Source organism: Chelmon rostratus, chromosome 23, assembly GCF_017976325.1.
Source record: "Chelmon rostratus isolate fCheRos1 chromosome 23, fCheRos1.pri, whole genome shotgun sequence".
NCBI classification, from domain to species: Eukaryota; Metazoa; Chordata; class Actinopteri; order Chaetodontiformes; family Chaetodontidae; genus Chelmon; species Chelmon rostratus.
This window is the reverse complement of record NC_055680.1, coordinates 14689083-14708111: the sequence shown is the minus strand read 5'-3', so window position 1 is coordinate 14708111 and position 19029 is coordinate 14689083. Positions and strand designations below refer to the sequence as shown.

Genomic DNA, 19029 nt, shown 5'->3' with positions numbered 1-19029 from the left:
TTTCTTACAAGCTGGGTGTGGACAAGTGTAAATTAAACATCTGTTTATTTGTTGTTAATCCACTATAACATTGCCAGTAATCAAGCTAAGACAACATGCATCAGCAGCGAGTGTTGTTGGACTGTTGGAAAAACCATGAATTTGTTTGTACAAGATTGTTTTTCAGTCACAGCCACAAGAAAACCAGGTGTGATGTCTCAAGATAAGAATATGATTAAGCACTTCATGTAGGATTGTGCAATATGACAAAACATACCATGAATCATGGCTAACTGGAACATTTTGTGGTGTGGTGTGATGTGGTTAATTTTGCATATACTGTTTATAGATTCGCACCAATGGGGTTTTTTTTCAGGTATTTTATTTATTGGACTATCCAAAATCAGACATTTTGACCTGCTAAATTATAATATATAATAATGATAATAATAATCTAGAATTATATATATATGTATTATTTTTAAATAATGACACAGTGATTCACAAATAGGTTCAATTCAACCAGAAATAAAAAGCAGTGAGATTTCTGCAACTTTCTGCGACTTCTCTGGACTTTCCTGGTCCATCTCTCACCTCCTCTCCCTCCTCCTCTTGCCTCTGGTCTTTCATGTTCTTCTTTGCAGGTGTGTGTGTTTGGTCTCAGTATCAGCAGCAACACCCTGGAGGAGAACAAAAGCAGCGAGGTAGGGCAGAGGGAAAACTTGAGAGGCGAGTAGCAGGGCGCTGATACAGCTTTTGTTCTAGTCGTGGATGAATAGGTGTGTGACAAGGTGGATGTTCACATGGTCTGAATTTGGTTGATAGATGTTTGCATATCCAACACACGATCGCTGTATTACTCCATTTAAGTTTCAAGAAATTTACCTATCTCTATTCTGTATGTGCAGTGTATGTAAGGTATACGGCAATAACCTAAACATTTCTTCCTTTTGTTTTCCTCTCTTATGCCAGCTCAATTCTCCAAAGTCAGCTGATGGCACATTCATAAAACAGAAATCTGTGGACATGAAAATGTTGCATCTTGTTGCTTTAAAATAAAGTTATATCACAGTGGTAAAATGTAACTAAATACATTTACTCAAGTACTGTGCAAGTATAGTACTATAGTATATTACACTCCTTTTCCCCTTTTTGCACCACCATATTTATTTGATAACTTACTTTGCAGATTAAGATTGCTAATACAAAAAACTTTTACTATTAAAGGAGTTAGCTACAATTAGCGTCATCATTGCTAGCTGCAACATTACTGATGCTAACACATCACTTTTATGATTATCCAGTAAATTAATATACATATATATTATCTGATTTTAAATGCAGTGCTTTTATTGCAGAGTGTTAAACTTACAGCTTTTACGTAAAAGCTGTGAATACTGCTTTCATCACTGGTTATTTTATCATAGTTTTAATCTCATGTTGGGGATGTAGCTAGCCATATATTTCTGATGTGGCTACAGATAGCTACCACAGGCTAATTGTCACTTATCTCATACCTTTCACTTAGCATCTTTGCTTTTTCACTTACCATGGGTTCATTTATCTTTTTTTATCATTTGACATTTCGTCAGTTGAGCTTCTTAATCGATTGGGCATCCTTACATAAGGCACTTGGCTTCTTCCTGTCCTCAAAGGTCCGCAAAGCTGAGTTTCAGGGACCGGTTTGACTTGCCTGACCCACCCCTGAGTCGCGGTGGGCCGGCCTGTCAGTCCGTGAAGGGGCGGGACAGGTGAGGAGCGTGTACAAGAAAGAAAGGATGGACGGTTTTCCTCGGCGTGTGCGTCTCGATATGTGGAAGCAGGAGGACGTGGACGGTCGTTTTTAGCTTGTTATCGCGGTCTGTTGCTCTTTGCAGTGTTGTGACCGGAGTGAGCAACGTTAACGTTTCTTCTCACGCGAGCCGTTGGCTTGTTTTAGCTAACGTACTATTTTTAAATCTGACTGCGCGAGACACTTTAACGGTTTTCAGAAAAAAAAAACTTTCGACCACACTTTTAAAACTTTTTTTTGTCTGTAAACGATAACGGAGTGCGAATTCATATTTCTTTCCCGTTTTTAAAAAGTATTTTTTTAGTTGTCTGTCAGGTTTGACCCGTCGCCATGGAGAGCTACGACTGTCAATCAGCGACGCACGAGTACCCACATCCGTTCATTCACGAGGTGAAGCTGACCAGGGCGCAGAGGATCAGGGTAACGTTCAAAATTAACGTCTCCATATTTGATTTCATGGTTTACACGGGGCAGAGGGGCAAACGCAGCCGGTAATAATTCAGTAAAGTTTGCCGACAGAAGTCAAGTAAGCGTCGGATGAGTCTCATTCGACCCCCAAAATCTGCCACCTGAAACTAATCTGGTGGTAATTTGACTGGCAAGAGCTGTGTCCTCAATAGACTCCTAACTTCTCAACACAAGATCATGAAATGTCAGGAGTCTATGAGAAAGCTGCTGTATTTATAAAGTTTTGTCCTAAATCTGAAGTCTCCTTCGAGGGTCTCTTATCAAGTCGTCTGAACTATTTTCTACTTATTTATGTTTTCCTTTTTTTTTTTATTCGAGTCTGTCCCAGAGGAAAACAAAGAGGCGTTCACGGTCCTCTGTCTGACTTTGGTGCCTAAGCAAAGCAGACGAGTCATAAATGTTTGTCATAGACGGGCAAGACAGATGATAACCACATACCGCAAAGTTGCGTAACTGTGTGACATCAGTGGGGCTTGGCATCATGGTTGAAATTAGCATCATCGAGTTCATCAGTAATTGATTGATCAATATTGACAAAATATTGAACAATTTATTTTGTTTTTAAAGTGGATATACAATCAAACTGAATTGATATACATCAGAAGTCAGCATAAATCATAACAACTTTAGTGTTAAAGCCATGGAGCATTATTATCAGCCATGTGATTGTACAATGTCTTTACCCCTGCGTGCTTCAGTGATGATTTAAATATCCCCTTTTTTCCTCTTCTGATCCCCAGGGCATCATTCTGGGCAGCATCCTCTTCCCTCTCCGCATCACCCTGGCGACTCTTTCCTTCATCATCATGTGGCCTCTTGCCCGGCTACGTCTGGCCGGCCTGTCTGAGGAGGAACGCTCTCGGCCCGTGGAGGGCTGGCGCCGCTGGCTCTTCCACCCGATCATCTGGTTGCTGAGCCGAGCTGTCTTCGTCTCCCTGGGCTTCCTGTGGGTGAAGGTCAAAGGTCGCAGGGCGGACCTGAAGGAGGCGCCGGTGCTGGTGGTGGCGCCTCACAGCGGCTTTCTGGACATGCTGGTTCTGTGTCCGGCCCAGCTGGCAACGGTGGTGTCGCGGTCGGAGAACACCAGCCTGCCGGTCATAGGAGGTGAGGGGCTGTGACTCAGTTAATCAGACACACATAGATCACCTGACCAGTGCTGACATGATCAGTCGCTTGGCAGAAAATGCATCAGCAAAAATGGTGGTGGTCAGATAATTGTCATTTATCAAGCAGAAGTACAGAACATCAGCTTGTTACAGCATCTCTAATCTGAGCATTTGCTGCTTATCTCTGTTTCGTATCACTGTAAATTGAATATTTTGGGGTTTTTTTTTAGTTTTGGTCAGACAGCACACAATGTGAAAGCATCACCATGACCTCTGGGAACTTGTGACAAACATTTTTCAAATATCAGTCCGTCAGAACAGAGCTGAAACAAAGAGTCAAGCAATTGGTTAGCCAACAAAAACTGCATTTTATTGTTTTATAAGCTAAAATGCCAAAAACCTCACTGGCTGTAGCTTCCATTCTTTCAAATTTGCTGCTCTTCTTAATGCTCAATAATAACGACGACAACAATAAATGTTTTAATGCATTCACTCAACAATGAGCTGGTAGTAAAAAATACACACTTCACTTTTTATTAAATTCCTGCATAAGCTTCATTACATATATAACGAGTCTGGACAGACATGGATGTAGATGTAAATTAATTTTCCGTATTTTTTCGGTGGTGTTTATTAGGAGTTCAGTGAACTTAAAAGCCTCAAAACTGTACCGAGGAGACAGGAAAGTGAAAGTCTGAAGGGTAACTGTGGAGAAAGAAGTGGAAAATCAATGTGGGCAGACATGATAGAAGGCAGGCAGAGGAAAGGGTAAAATCTTACTTTGGTGAGTGAGTAATGGAGTATTCGCTGAGCCAAAAAATGTAGCTCCAATCAGACAGGATTTAGTCATTTATTCACATCAAACGTGTCTGCGCAGCGTTCAGAGTGCCTGCATGATGTAATGTTTGCCCAAATTTGTTTTTAATGCCAACTGGAAAAAAAAATCATTGTTCTGTGCTTAACTGGAAGGGCACAGTGCAACGTCCTACCCACCTATTATGCAAGCAGCCAAGAGTACTATTTGGAAAAAGAGGGGTCGAGGAAAATAAAAGTATGTAAGGAAGTCGAAAGATAAACAAATGACTCACTCCTTTGGCTTCTAATCTGCTCTGCCTGCTTTTGCGCTTCCTGTCTTGCTTTCTTGGCCATCTTGCTCTGGATCCTGGTTCTGATTTTTGTTCTTGTGCGACCGTTTTGTTTTTGTGTGTTTCAGCTCTGCTCGAGTTCAACCAGTCTGTGCTTGTGAGCAGAAAGGATCCAGAGTCGAGGAGGAAGGCTGTCGCCCAGGTTACAGAGAGGCTGACCTCCAATGGCTACTGGCCTCAGGTGAGCTCAGACTTCTATTGACAGAAGATCATCACCGTAACAACAACATAGCAAACCTTACAGAAACAGTTGAGTCTTGGCTTTAGCATAAGAACACAGAACAACACACTCTGCTGCCTCCAGAGAACACATTTCTTATTGCATCCTTAATTACAGTTTGGACAGTGCAGAAGTAACCTCAGGTCAGGCCTTATGCACATTTCACTGAGTGTGAACAGAAGGTGAAACTTGTCCCTCTTTGCACAATAAACCAGATTGGCCTGAAGATACACTGTCAGTAGACTTATTCAGGCTGTTAACTCATAAGTCACATTTCTTCATTCTTAACCAGATGCTGATGTTTCCTGAGGGAACCACAACTAATGGCAGCGCTCTCATCAAGTTCAAACCTGGTGAGTACTGAGCAGTGAGTCCTTTCTTGTTTTTCCTGAAGTGTGATGCAGCACATACCCGTTTGTCAGCGTTTGTACCAATTATGTACGAATGAGTGGCATGAGAGTGAAAGGAGGCATGAAGGGAGGGGCTGGGATTTTTTTGGTTGTGTACCTTTTTAAAATGTAGCTCACTCTTGCTGGTTTCTCAAGCGTTACCAACTCCGGCTTCATCTTCTCTCTTCTACAGTGTTGCTCCTTCTCATTTCAGTCTCTCCACTCTCTCTCTTTTTTCTTCCTGTCATCAGGTGCCTTCCTTGCTGGAGTCCCAGTCCAACCTGTTCTGTTGCGTTACCCCAACAAGCTGGTGAGTGAAGTCAGGTTTGTCAACCTGACAGTGTAAAATAGGGTCAGCTCATAAATTAATATTAAAGCTGTTGTCATCCAGGGTGACTGAAGAATGAATTGTCTTGAATTTAAGCTGTTTTCAAGGTCTCAGAAAGAAAACACTGAACTAGCAAGGTCCCTTTAACGTTGATTTGTGGTTACAAGCAAATGTTTGTTCAACATTAGAGTAAATCTTTTCTAGCTGTTATTTATTCACTGATTTAACACAAAGCTAACAAAAGCTGTGCTCCCTTTATAACGCCGTCCAATTCACCCAGCAAGATCTCCACAACTTCTAGAACAGAAAACATCTCATTTAATATTTGATGGAAGCAGATTAAGTAAAATGAGTATTTGTATGGTGAATATGAGTTTGGAGGTGTAAGCTGCATCACTCATTGACAAATCTTCAGACTTGTTCCCACTTGTTTTAAAGATGGCCAACTGCCTCTCACAGCTTCACAGGTTTAAGAAGAAATGGTGTTTGAACTGTTTCCTTTCCTACATGAAGCCGTGCAAAGCTGGTCATCGGAAACAAACAACAACAATTTTAACCCCACCTCTGCCTTTAGTTTAAATCTGCATAACCTTAAATGAACCTCCCATGTTTGAGCATTTTAATTTAGATTGTGGCTAAAATGCAGCAGAGCAATCTCCACAAGAATTAAATTATGGAGCCAATTTAACAGCAACAGATGTTGACAAAATCTAATTAAATAATTGAAACAAAAAAATATATCAAACAGATTAATTTAAAACTATTTTATTTTTATACTAATTATTAGGAGAATCAACTATTAAGAGTGAATGAATTCCTGAACAAATCGAGGCTCACTGCTTTGAGGTACAGAAATGTAAAAAGTCTTTGACAGTTACTAGGTGATTAAAACCGAAACTGTAAGTTAACTTTGTGTGTTAAAGCAAAGGGTTAAAAGTTTTTTTACTGCATGCAAAAGGGTCGAAGGTTTAGTCGATGCAAATATGAATTTTAAGATGTTAAGGAAGAACAGCTGTTCTCTTTGTCGAAGCTGAGCCTGCATGCTCTCAGTGCAGGCAGCTCAGTGAGAGGGATGCTTTGTTCTGTTACTGCAGTTTGTTTTACTCATTTGTATCAGTCATGTCTTCCTTGTCACGTCCCTGCCCACAGATCAGCGTGTGAAGCACTATTTGTGCATTTTATCAGGCTGTAGTTATGTTCATGAACATGCTGTAATATTTGTCCAGGCCAGTATGTTTGCATACTGGTTGCTGTCGGGGTGTGTAGTAGAGGAAAATGGCTAGAATACACATGCAGTAAAAAGCTCTCCGCCCTGTCTTTTACCCTGGATTTCCCACCTGGTTGTGTTGTCCACTGTTTGATTAGTCTTTTTATGACTCCTCCTCAGGATACTGTTCGCTGGACGTACAAAGGAACGACCTGGTGAGTTCTTCCACCTGCGGTCTCCAATCTAACTGTCTGGTTAATGTGAGAGCGTTGGTTTCATTTCATCACATAGAAGCTGTGGCAAAAACACTGTAATTCTATAAAGGAAGGAAGCTGAGTAAGCCTGGAAAATTAATTTAACAACTTACAACTTCCTAAAGTCTGTTCAGTAACTTGATTTTTAATCCTGAGGGATCAAGAAACACCTTGAAAAAATGTACTGTATTCAACTCAGAACTGGGTGTGCTGCTAAAGTTTACCATTGTCTAGCTAGTGTTTGGTGACAATAATACAGCATGAAAGTCAATTTAAAGATCTCATTTCATGACCGGGTGTAGCTAGCCAGGACTTTGGGAAATAGTGATGTATTTTATTCTCAGGAATCGCAGTAACACATCGACTGCATTGATTTTTCTACATGAAATCTAACATTGACTCTTTGGCCATCAGGATTGAGGCACTGTGGCACACGACCTCACAGTTCTACACCAACATGACCGTTGAGGTAAGACACAAACTACACGATGATGATAATGCTCGTGGCACATTTTGTTCTGTGTCTTTAAAGAGTAACTTGGCACAAGCTGAAAACCTTGTTTTTGACCTCGGTGTTAGTTACCTTTTAAATGTGTGACTATTAACATCCGATGTGTGTGTGTGTGTTTTTGCTGTTCAAAACTTTATCCTGTTCCACCTTTGCGTGCTACTGTGACTTAAAACGGCTGTTATTGTGCTGCAGTTCCTGCCAGTTTACAACCCCTCCCAGGAGGAGAAGAATGACCCCAACCTGTACGCAGACAACGTCCAGAAGCTCATGGCCAAGTAAGCAGCAGAATATGCATTTGTTTTAGATTTATGTCACGTATTATTGGCTGTCTGCTTGTGCTTTAGTTATTTTGTTTAATGTCAGCCGTTCATGTGTCATGTTTCATGGCTGCTGAGATTTCAAAATTTCTCAACATGCTGGCCAAGCAATGCTCTAAAATCCCAATTTATAAACTGTCAATCTGGAAGAAATGAAACAAACATTGGGAGTTTGGGTGTACAGTTTGTAGATGTTGTTGTAGTTCCCCACAGCTGCCACTAGATGTTAGTGAAGAGCCGTGTTTATTTTACACATTTTGCTGTTTTGGTATTAATTCGCAGTGACAACGGGTTGAGAGTGCATGCAGTATTTTGTGCACTTCACTGACATGCATGGCTTATCTTCGTTTGCCCACATTACAAGTGAACCAACATCACATTGCTCACAACAAAGCTTGTGATTCGGACAAAGTTGTGTCATCACTAGACCTGGCTCTGAGCGCAGCTGCTGTATTTTTAGATAAACATGGCAGACTTGTTTTGATGGTTGTGAGCTTAAACCTTTGATTTTGGATTAATCTCCTCCAAAACAAACCAAAATGCATAATAGAAACCTGTGTTACAGTCCACATCTGATGTCAGACTACACTGATCAGGAATGAATGACGGGATTAAAAGCTCTCAAGTTTTAGCACATGGACTTCAGGAGGGGTTACATGTTGTGATGTCTGATGTTTCTCATGATGCATTTGTCTGCTGTGCTTCAGGGCCCTTGGAGTCCCTGCTACAGATTATGTGATGGAGGGTCGAGTTCCTGTCAGTAAACTGGGTGGTCTCTCTCTTCCACTGGAGTCACCTGCCAGGGAAACTCTCTCGCTGTTGCATAGAAACGGGTGAGAAAAGATCCATGGTCATGTTTAGCTCTTGGCCTCTTTTTTTTTTTCTCACCATCTTCGTCTCTCTCTCTCAGTCTGGGGGCACATGAGGTGGAAGCAGCACTGGACAGAATGATTGACAGGTGTCAATCAGGAGCTCAGGGGTCAAAGGCCAGCGTGGAGGAGCTCGCCTCTATTCTCGGGCTGACGGATCGAAGGACAGCCGTCACTATCTGTGGCTTCTACTCCAAGGTAGAAGCAGTTTTTGTGTGTTTGCTAAGATTGACTGCTGGACCGTTCTTCACTGGTGTTTTTGTCGATGACTAACAGCTGTATTAAGTATTAAATGTGCTCTGGACTTTAATGGTTTTGATAGAACTGCTGTGAGAGGACATGCTGCTGGAAAAACAGAAGAAAAACACTCAGTCTTTCAGTGGTGTATTGATCAGCAAATGAGTTTCATATGTCAGTGTCTGCTCACATTGTCTAACAAAAAAAACAGAAAAACATGATATATTACTGATGTTTTTCCAGGATGAAATTGTGGACCTCAGACAGATCTATGTGAGCGTTGCTGCTCTGTCCGGGTTTGTCAGCTTCAAGTCACTACTTCACACAGCTTTTACTGTAAGTCCTATTGGTTTATTCACAGCTTTTGTTTTCATTTTTTCCTGACTTGAGAAGATCTTTGATGCAGAAGATCCTGTGTGTCACAATCATTTGGTCAAAGAGCTCTGCTGTTGCTGTTATCTTAGTCCTGTATTATTCCAAGTTCTGTTTTTCTGAGGGCACTGTCTTTGTTTTTCAGCTGTTTGACAGAGAGAATAGAGGCAGTCTGAGTGCAGAGGAGCTGTCTGACCTCATGGGGGCGCTGCTGGGTGTTCCCCAGCACAACACTGCTGAGCTGTACACTCAGGCCTCCAATCACGGCCGGCTTACTGAAGGTGAGTGTCTCAGTAATGAGTTTGGCAGCATAGCTGACGTTAATACTAGTCAGGCAACAAGCAGCTCAAAGACCTCTCATTTAGTTATTTTTGGTATAAAGGCTCAGAAATGACCTTTGTTGCTGTGTTGTTACTGGACATGTGACACACCAGCCTCCATGAGAATTCTGTTTGATTTAAGGTTACTGAATTGTCATCTCTTTACATTGAGATGTCTTCAATATTTAGCTTTATTTAGGTTCACTCATTTTATTCAAACAAGGATTTTTTTATAGGCTGCGCACAAACTGAATGGAAAGATTTTCAAAACAATCTGAAATGGTCAGTCTCACATTTGTCTATTTAGGATCATTGTGTCTGTACCTTGATAAATGCACAAATACATGACAGAACAGCTCACACAGTTTCCAACTCTAATCTGTGAAAATAATTCTGAGTTGCAGCTCCGACAGTAGTGTACAAAGTTTAAGAGGTGATTTGGTTACTTGATGCATTTGTGTTTCTTCATGTGAAAATTTGGTGTCGCAGCACATTCAGAGCCTCATCACATCGGCTTTGTTTTCCACAGAACATCTGCTGCGAGTGCTGACGACCCACCCGACCTATCAGAGAGTGGTGAATGAATACCTGCAGCCCGAGGAGGCGGGCTCTCCGCTGGCCAATGGGAAGGCTGTGAACAACAATGGAAACATGCACAACAGCAATGGATCTGTCCATTACAACAAAAAGTTTGAATGAAGACTTTTTTATTTTTCTGGATTTTTTTTTTTTTCTTTTTTTTTACAGGCTGTTCAGTCAAGTTGGTTGTCCATTTTGCATCCACATGGCAAACTGAACCAGAATAAGCATTGACAAAGGATTGTATTTTTTTAAACTTTGGTGCCTGTGTGTGTGTGTGTGTGTGTGGATGTGTGTGTTTGGATGTATTGGTGTATTTTTACTCTGTTGCTGACCAGGTCCAAGACCAAGTGTGGAGGTCTTGAGGTCCTGTTCATGTTTACCTTTTTAATCACACTCAACTTTTTGTATGATAGTCACGTTTTGTTGGACTCACTTTTGTCATTTGAAGCCCGAAAATGTCTAATTTATAGAATTCCCTCTTTTGTGTATTGAATTTTGAAATATGTGCAGAAAGAGTCTGAACACTCTGTATATGGAAAAAGTTTATGTAAATGGACACTTCTTACATTTTTGTGTGAATATTGTTTATATTTAACATTTAATTAAACTGTGAATTCTTTTAAGGAGGTTTTATTTCCCACTGTCACATTTCTGAACTTATTTTCTTTCTGTATCTTGGATGTGTCTTTGCGACTGCACCTTCCTCGTAGTAGAGAGTTCATTACAGTTTTCTGAGCAGTTTTCCTTTCCCCTTGTCAAGCTGCTGTTTGTGTCCGTTTCTTCTGTACAAGATGAAGTCTTTATACTTTGAAGGTAACTTTCTGGAACTCCGTGTTGGTCTCTTACAAGGAAAATGTGGGGCGTGGTTTCCCTCACGGCTCGCTCCGATCTCCATCGCGCTGTTTTTGCCGCCTCCAGAAGTTTCCTGTCCAGCTGATAAATTTAAGATCTTATCATCCATCACCTTTCTGTTACTTATTGTTAAAGGTGGGCTTGGTTTGCAGCCGGAAGCGTCCACCTCGTGCCGTGTCTCCTCTTTCTTGTTCCATGCCAGCTTTTGCTCGTCTCTCTCCGTGTTTACCTCCAGTCCGCTCGACCACCTTCTTCTTTTCATTGGACTTGAGCTCATCAGTCCTGTTTCATTTACCCTTGTCTCACTCTCCTCAGAAGAGCCACCTTCACGCCGGTGTCTTCTCGTCGGACTCCATATGAGGCTTGGGCGTTCTGTCTTTTCATTCATTCTTTGCTCCTGGCTGTCCACAGCAGCTCTCCTGTCTGGACTCGGTTTGGGCTTGGATGAGTGATTCATTTCCTCTGCTTCCTTATTCTCTTGAACCCCTCTCTTATTCACCGTTTCTTTTGACATGTTAGGCCTCTGACTGCATCTGATGTAGACTTTGTTTGTCGTTACCTTGAGTTTGGTCTCATCCTCTTTATTCTGCTTCATCCTTTCATTCTTTCTAGTCCCTCCTTCTTCTCCTCCTTCTATAGCTGTTTGATTTTGTGCCATTGTCCCAACACCTATTCCCAGATTTTTGTCACATTTTCTGTCCGTTTCACCCCACGCTCCACAGGAATTGCCAGGGGATGCAAACTCTCGACCAGCTTGCAGTCCTTTTGGTGGCTCCACTGTTTGTTTTTCAGGCACAGTGTCCAATAAATTGCCATCAACTTGACGATCGACTGGGTTGTTTGTTGTTGTGGCATCAGGTGGTAGTGGTTCAAGAAGGATTAAAGGACAGAGAAGGAAACATCTAGTCCAGTCTTCCTCTGACCCACTATCCCTTGTATTCAGAGGTGCATTTTGTTCATCATGGTCTTGATTTGTGTCAGATTGGGCGCCTGGAGGATCCAAAATGGTTGACTGAGCTCTTTGGAGTGGTGCCTCGACATGTGATGTCGCTGTTTCTTCAGGCGCAGGAGTTGCACTGTTGGAGTTGGCAGGAGGTGGATGTAAATGCTGCTGCAGGAGGAAAGAAGAGAATGGGAGGGGGGAAAAAAATCATTGGCCTGAAAATTCACATTATTTTTTAACAGTTCCTCCTCCTGTCGTATCAAAGCAACAAATCACAGCCACAAAACTGCAAATTTTCCTTTAGAGGATTATCAGGCTCTGGATCTGAAGAAAGAAGGGAATCCATGTACTCTATATTCAGTGTCCATGCCTGAGAGGAAGATATTAAAGAAAGAAATAAAAGGGGTACTACAGTGATTTATTATTGCACTTCCATAAATTCTGGGGGGCAGATTTTAAAAAGTATTGTCAGAATCAAAGAGGAAGAGGCGGAGATAGCCTGGTGTTTAGTCTCTAGCATGAGCCACACAACCCGGTCGTGTGAGACCCTCCCTGCCTGATAAACGCCCTGGTCTTCTGAACTCCACTTTTTTTTGCTGCAAGTGGGCTTCAAATAAAACATGAGGTTCAATAAATGAACTGAATGATGACGCAAGTACTTGGAAACACACCGGAGATGTTCCTTCAGGCACAGGATCCATACTGACGTCAGCAGAAGGTTGGTGCTCCTGCAGCATCGCCCGCTAAGTTAAAGAGAAAACACAAAAAAATACTGAAACTGCCTTGCTCTCAAAGCTCACGAGGCAACAAAGCATTTACAGCACTTATTATCATGCTACCTCGTGCTCTTCATTTTCCAGTGAGAGAAGGTCAGTGAGCTCCAGGTCTGCAGAAAAGAGGGAATCCAGGTACTCCATATTCAGCACTGACTCCACCTGCGAGAAAGACATGAGCACAGAGTTTAGTACACAGTGTCTGGGGGTTTTAACAGCTGTTTCCCCGAACTTTTTAGTAACGGCCATCCAGAGTGAAGAAGAATATTTTTACTCAGCGACATGGTCTAAACGTTAATGCCACTGATCACTCACATTTTTGACGAAGTCCTCGTCACTGCACAGTTCCTCCAGACACTCCAGAAATGAGGCGTTTTCTGTCTTTGCCTTTTTCCTCTCGTCATCCTCTTCTTCTTCATTTTGATTGTCATAGGCCTTCATGTCCTCATTGATCTGAGCGAGGTCAGACAGATTCAGGCATTGACAATGCTCTAGTTTGACAGTGCAAACGTTTTGTTCCATAAAGAAATATTTTCCGTTTGAATAAAGCATTTCATAAAATGTATTTTTTACATAATGTATATTTGTGTGAGTATAAAAGAAGTCTTATGGTGTGAAATCCTTCTATACACGTGTAATTGATAAGATTTCCTAAATTTTATAACTAATATTCGGGGACCTCGAGGCTGAGGGAGTCCATGATCGTCATGTATTCCTCAAAGGCTCGTTCTGCCAGAGAGTCTTCGTCCCAGGAGGGAGATCCTGGAGAAACCTTGGATTTTGTTGTTTCATTGTCTGTGTTGTTTGCTTGGAGTTCGTCCTCATCGGGTGCGTTATTCCTCTGCTCTTCTTCTGTGAGGAAAGACGATGAAGAACTTAGAAAGGGCAGAGAAGAGGAACTAAAACATCAGTTCAACTTTTGATGGTTTTCATTCCTTTAGCAGGCCTTTTTCCAAGATCTGAAAATAAGTAGGGACAAATGGGTGAAAAGCACATTTCTCAAGCCAACTTAACAAGCGTAAGAGTTACATAGACATACTTGCAGCCAGCAGAAGGAGTACTCACATCTTTTACTTAAGTAAAAGTATAAATACCACAATATAAAAATTTCTGAATTCATTCTAAATGTCCTTTAAGTATCAAAAGTAAAAATACTACTGCTGTAAATGCCCTCTGAGTTATATATAATTATGTACAGTATGACATTAAATTTATAATACTGATGCATCAGTGCATGAGCAGCATTTTACTGGTGTAGCTGGTCAAAGTGATGCTAGTTTACAGGTAGTTCCAGCGGTTCCCATTATGTCATATTTCAGCCTGGACCAAAGTGGCGGACCAGCCAGTAAAATGGTTAAAAATAGACTTGCACTTTCATATAAACCCTTGACCTCTGACCTTCTGACTTGGCCTGCTCTCCGTTCTGGTCTTTCCCTGACAATGCAGACTCTGGTGTTACGTTAAACTGCTCTCTGACCTGCTGAGCCGCTCTTCCCGAGACCCTGAAGTCAGATGCAGATTCATAATCTGGATTCAGTTATGTTTATAATTCTGGTATTAAGGTGTCTGCTGCGTATGACTTACAGGTCTGGTCTGCAGGACTGATGGACGGGCACCGTCTGTGCACAGCAGCACCACCTGGGACGCTCGACAGGCAGGAGGAACAAAGAACTCGGAGGTAAACATGGGCCATGGCAGAACCTTGCTGGGCAGTTTTGTGTGGAGGCGACGGGGCTCATATTCAGCCTGCTGTCTGGATGAGAGCAGGGCGTACATTTGAGCTCTGGTGGCATCAGTACAGGCTGCAGCGGGGCAAGGGGAGATAAAGCCAGGACGCTGGCTGGAACGGGACAGTCCTGAGCCTGTGGGGAAGCAGAAAACAGTGTATGACGACGTGGCGAATAAGAAAATGCTGACTGAGCGCAATCATGCTCTTCTCTGTCATTTAGGATCAGCTCAGGCGGCGCTTTAACCTCTTTTGCTTGTAACTGTCAAAAGAAAGTGAGACTATAATGAAGGTCAGTCAAAATTTGACCAATTCCACCAGCAAATTTGAGCAGTTAACTCAGCATGTTGGTTACACATGCCCTCACAGGTCTGCCTGAGAGCATACTGAAAATAACAGCCATATCTGAAAATGTGTCAACCTGAAGAACCAGCCAAACTACTGCAGGAAATGCTACCATATTTGTTGACTCTGTCACTTAAACTATAATAGAAGAGTGTAGAATATTCTGCAGAGAAATGCATTATGGGCTCTGCTCTGCAGTTTCAAATAATGCACCAGTAAAACTACAGAAGACATTTAAATGCAATAGAGAAATAAAAAAAAAAAAACGTAACAGAAATAGAGTACTCCATGCATAATCCCTTGGCCAGCCGCACCTTTAAGCATGTCTTTTTATATATGAGCTTTATACACATTGAACCACTGCTAAAATCCATCAGTTGGATGTGATCGCACATGTCTAGGGTGCACAGAGTTGTACATTTGACAAGCTCTGTTGCTGTTAGGATTTCATCCATGGATGAGAGCTTGCGTTTCAGCAGGGCTGTCTTCATGACAGACGAACACACTGACTCCACTGAATGATGGAAATTGTGTGATAACGTTGAAAAAAATCTAGAAAAAGCTGCTATTGTTGCCTCATTTATTATCATTATTCATGGAATTCAATATATCTGTTCACACTAGCTTATATAACAGCATACATTACACTGCAGTGAAATGATGGCTTCGTAATCAGGCTCATATCGTACTGGATTTATACAGTATCTGCTATATTTCTTGATGTACACGTTTTAAATGAACAATTGAATGAAAAACTTTCTGAAAGGACAACTTTACTGAGCATTCACAGGTTTTAAAACACTCTCACTGCTGTACGAATCAACTGACACTATTTACAGTATTTTTTTCAGTATTACAGCACTCTTTCCATGTGAAATTATGAATTCATAATTGAATAAAACTTTGCCCTTTTTTTTAGGCATGCATTTTTTTAGGCAGAAATTTCAACATGTTGTAAACTCTGACGGCTGAATCAAAGTTCTGTAGATAAGACCTAAAGTGAGAAGCAGGGCAAATCAGTGCAAACAACTGAAGTGGCATACAATGAACACTGTACAAGTTGATCTAATAGATCTCAGAGGGCCTACCTTTCTTGCTGGAGATGTTCAATCTTCATCAGTTGCAGTTTGCATCTGCTGTATATTTTAAAAATAAATTTAAATCAGGCTGATTTGTTTTCTTCCAAATGAAAGTTCCGTACATACAAACATTCTAAACTTCATAAGTGTCATACATTAAAATATAAGACTAGTACTGTTTTATATACAGTATATATATGTTTATATGTATTTATTTTACAGTATAGTTATTATATTCTATAGACTGTGCACTGATTCAAATAGGTTACTGTATTTGCAGGTGCATGATAAAGTGACCAACAAGTCCTTCTTATGCTTGTGCTCAGTAATTTTTTTTTTTAGTTGATTGTAGACACAAATTAGGACTTTTTAATTTGTTTTTTATTAAATAGCAGAAAATGCTCAGTTGATAGGACTGAGTTGGAGAGGAGCCAGTTAGCCTAATCAATCTTTTATTTCATCCATTTCTTCCTGTTTTCTTAAGCAGGCGAAATAAAAAAAATCATTTCGTGATATTTTATTGACATTAGTATTATATTTAAAAATCTACATACTTACTTCTGGGGCATTTAATTTTTTTTATTCAATAGTACTTCGGAACGTTGCGCAAAGTGTTATGATTAAAAACCCAATATCCCAGGATGCTGTGCGCTCTCACTTCTTAACCGGATATCCGCCCTGCTATCAGAACGAGGAGAAACTTCGCTGCACGTGGAGTTTGGAGGGGCAGTTGCGTGTAATTCGCAAACTTTGAGGTTTTTCGAAATAGAGATTTTTTTGTTGCTGTTTTTAAAGCTTTAAAACAAGTTACCGTCGACATGTTTCTGCAGTTTTACCTGAATGAGAACGGGGACAGAATCTACACCCTGAAGGTAACGATAACGTTGTGTTTACGTTCTTTATATCTAACGTTCTTCCGTCTAATTATTTTGTATTTCCTTATTAAAGTTGCTTAATTTTAGTACATTGTATGTTATGGTTTATTTGATGTGATAATACTTACTCTAAACTCTAACACAATGTTAATACACGTTTTTTAAAAATTAGCTAGCAGCTAACGCCTGACACTAGATGTGTAGCTTACCGCCTTATCGTATCGTTTATTTTCAACTTGAGGGAGGAACGAAACTTGTAAATAGTACGGTTATCAGCTATTTAAAGCTCATCACCGGTTCTTACACGCCTTCCATTTAATCTTTTTCAGATGGCAGGAAGTGTTAACGTTAGATAAACTTACCTCAGACAGTCAGATAACTGGGGCTGCAGCTTGATTTAACAATGTGAGCAGTCCCGTTCCAAATGTTTTGTTTGTTTTCACGTCCTAAATAAAGGAATACCAATCACAAGTTAGCAGAATCCAAGTTTGTCTTCTCAAAAAAAGCATCACAGAATCTATTAAACTTCTTTCATAGTCATTGCCGTCATATAGAGCCACTAGATCTCAGCGATTTATTGATATTTCTGGTTTGTTGACTTCTATCAAACCAGGGTGTCTTGCAGGATTTTGGACCTGAGGCAAACCACATGGACTGAAATGCAGATCCCATTTGCTAACATCACAAGAACTTAGTACAAATTTATATTTAATGTGTGTTGCTATTGTTAAGACTGTGATTTATTGATAAAAGATGAGTTGTGTCACGACTTGAATCTTCAAAACAATTTCACAAAGGAAATCTGGCATAAACATAACACATAAAATATACAGAGAAAATAACAGCATTGTGACAACAATACACAAACGAAATGAACATACTATAAATAGCATGTAGTACAAACAAGGTTTTATACAGCAACTGAAGCTTGTCACAGGATTAAACTCTCTATAGTTGTCCTGACTTGCTCAGGACAACTTTTGCTGCATTTCAAACATAAATGGAAGTTATGACATGCCAACTGAGTTATTTTTCAACAACATACAAGAGCTGAAACTATTTATCCATTCATATGAATTTGGTCTTTAGGAATATATAATAGTATGATTGATTAATCATTTAAGTCACTTATCAAGCAATTTTGCCAAACATTATGTTTCCAGTTGCTTTTTTCTTTATTTCATGTCATTTTATATAAAATATATTTGAGTTTTGTGTTATTGGGCTTCACTAAAATTATTTTAAGTTCACCTCAAGCATTTGTGACAGGCATGTGTCTCTTATTTTCTTCAGTCTTGTACTTTAAACTAAAATAATTCATTAAATGGTAATGAAAATAATTGTTAGTTTCAGTTCTACAATTGGAGATATTATCTAAAAATGCCTTTTATCATATAAATATTTCCCATTAATCAACTGAGCCGTGTGGCTTTCTCTTTCCATCTTTGTCACCACAGAAGGTTTGTCCTGATGGGCAGCCCACCAGCTCGGCCCACCCGGCCCGCTTCTCCCCAGACGACAAGTTCTCCCGACACCGGGTGACGGTGAAGAAACGCTTCGGCCTTCTGCTCACCCAGCAACCCAGACCTGTTCTGTGAGAGTGTGGCGGAGAGAGAAGCGAGAGATGGAGGGATGAAGGCGAAGATGGGACTGTAAAGCAAAAAGTAAAACACACGTTTAGGATCCCGGCTTATGAAAGTGTAGCCAGGGCCTGTCCTCAGTTTTACCCAAAGCTCCTGGCTCACATTTAGGGGACTGTTCATGCGCTGGATATCAACTGTTGGCCTTCTTTTTATGTACCATAATTCCTTGTTATTCATTTAAGGTTAATGTTCTAATTTTGTTTTAATTCTGAATAAATGTTTAGTTAATGTTTGGTTGACGGTTTGTAATTGGTTGTCTCTGCATGTATAAAATCAAGGTGGGTGACACATTGAAACTTAAAACCTGAAAAAAATGAGTGGAGAAGCACAACAGATGCAGATGCTTCCATACGTGAGAGCTCAATGAATGGTTTGAGTGTGAAAGTAGTGTGAATCACATGTTGTGGCCTTCACGGTCAGCAGATTGCAACCCAAATGAACACCTATGGGAGATTTTCCGGCAGTGCTCTCCATCACTTAAGTCTGAATTAATTTATGATGAAAGGCAGAAACTGATGTTATATTTAGAAAACCTTCAGACTTCCTCCTGGATGAATTTCTCCAATGGAATAATGTGTTTTAAAAAAATGTGACTTGCTGATCCTCCTGCTTTACTACAAAACTGTTCTCCTCAAATTACATTTTCCATTAAATAGGCTTTTCTTCCTGAACCTCACAGCCAATGCACATCCAATAG

General features: G+C 40.6%; 2 protein-coding genes across 2 annotated transcripts; both read left to right on the top strand.

The window, feature by feature from the left end:
- Positions 1-1730: 1730 nt before the first annotated feature.
- lpcat4 (lysophosphatidylcholine acyltransferase 4) lies at positions 1731-10715 on the top strand. Its single transcript, XM_041965104.1, has 13 exons — positions 1731-2191; positions 2980-3343; positions 4559-4671; positions 5003-5063; positions 5351-5409; positions 6815-6849; positions 7303-7357; positions 7592-7674; positions 8424-8549; positions 8627-8783; positions 9066-9158; positions 9340-9475; positions 10044-10715. Exons 1-13 carry the CDS (start codon positions 2102-2104, stop codon positions 10211-10213), a joined length of 1542 nt encoding a protein of 513 aa, XP_041821038.1. The 5' UTR covers positions 1731-2101; the 3' UTR covers positions 10214-10715.
- Positions 10716-16493: 5778 nt separating this feature from the next.
- On the top strand, positions 16494-18562 carry nop10 (NOP10 ribonucleoprotein homolog (yeast)). Its single transcript, XM_041965411.1, has 2 exons — positions 16494-16686; positions 18147-18562. The coding sequence occupies exons 1-2, from the start codon at positions 16633-16635 to the stop codon at positions 18285-18287; spliced, it is 195 nt and encodes a 64-aa protein (XP_041821345.1). The 5' UTR covers positions 16494-16632; the 3' UTR covers positions 18288-18562.
- Positions 18563-19029: the final 467 nt, after the last annotated feature.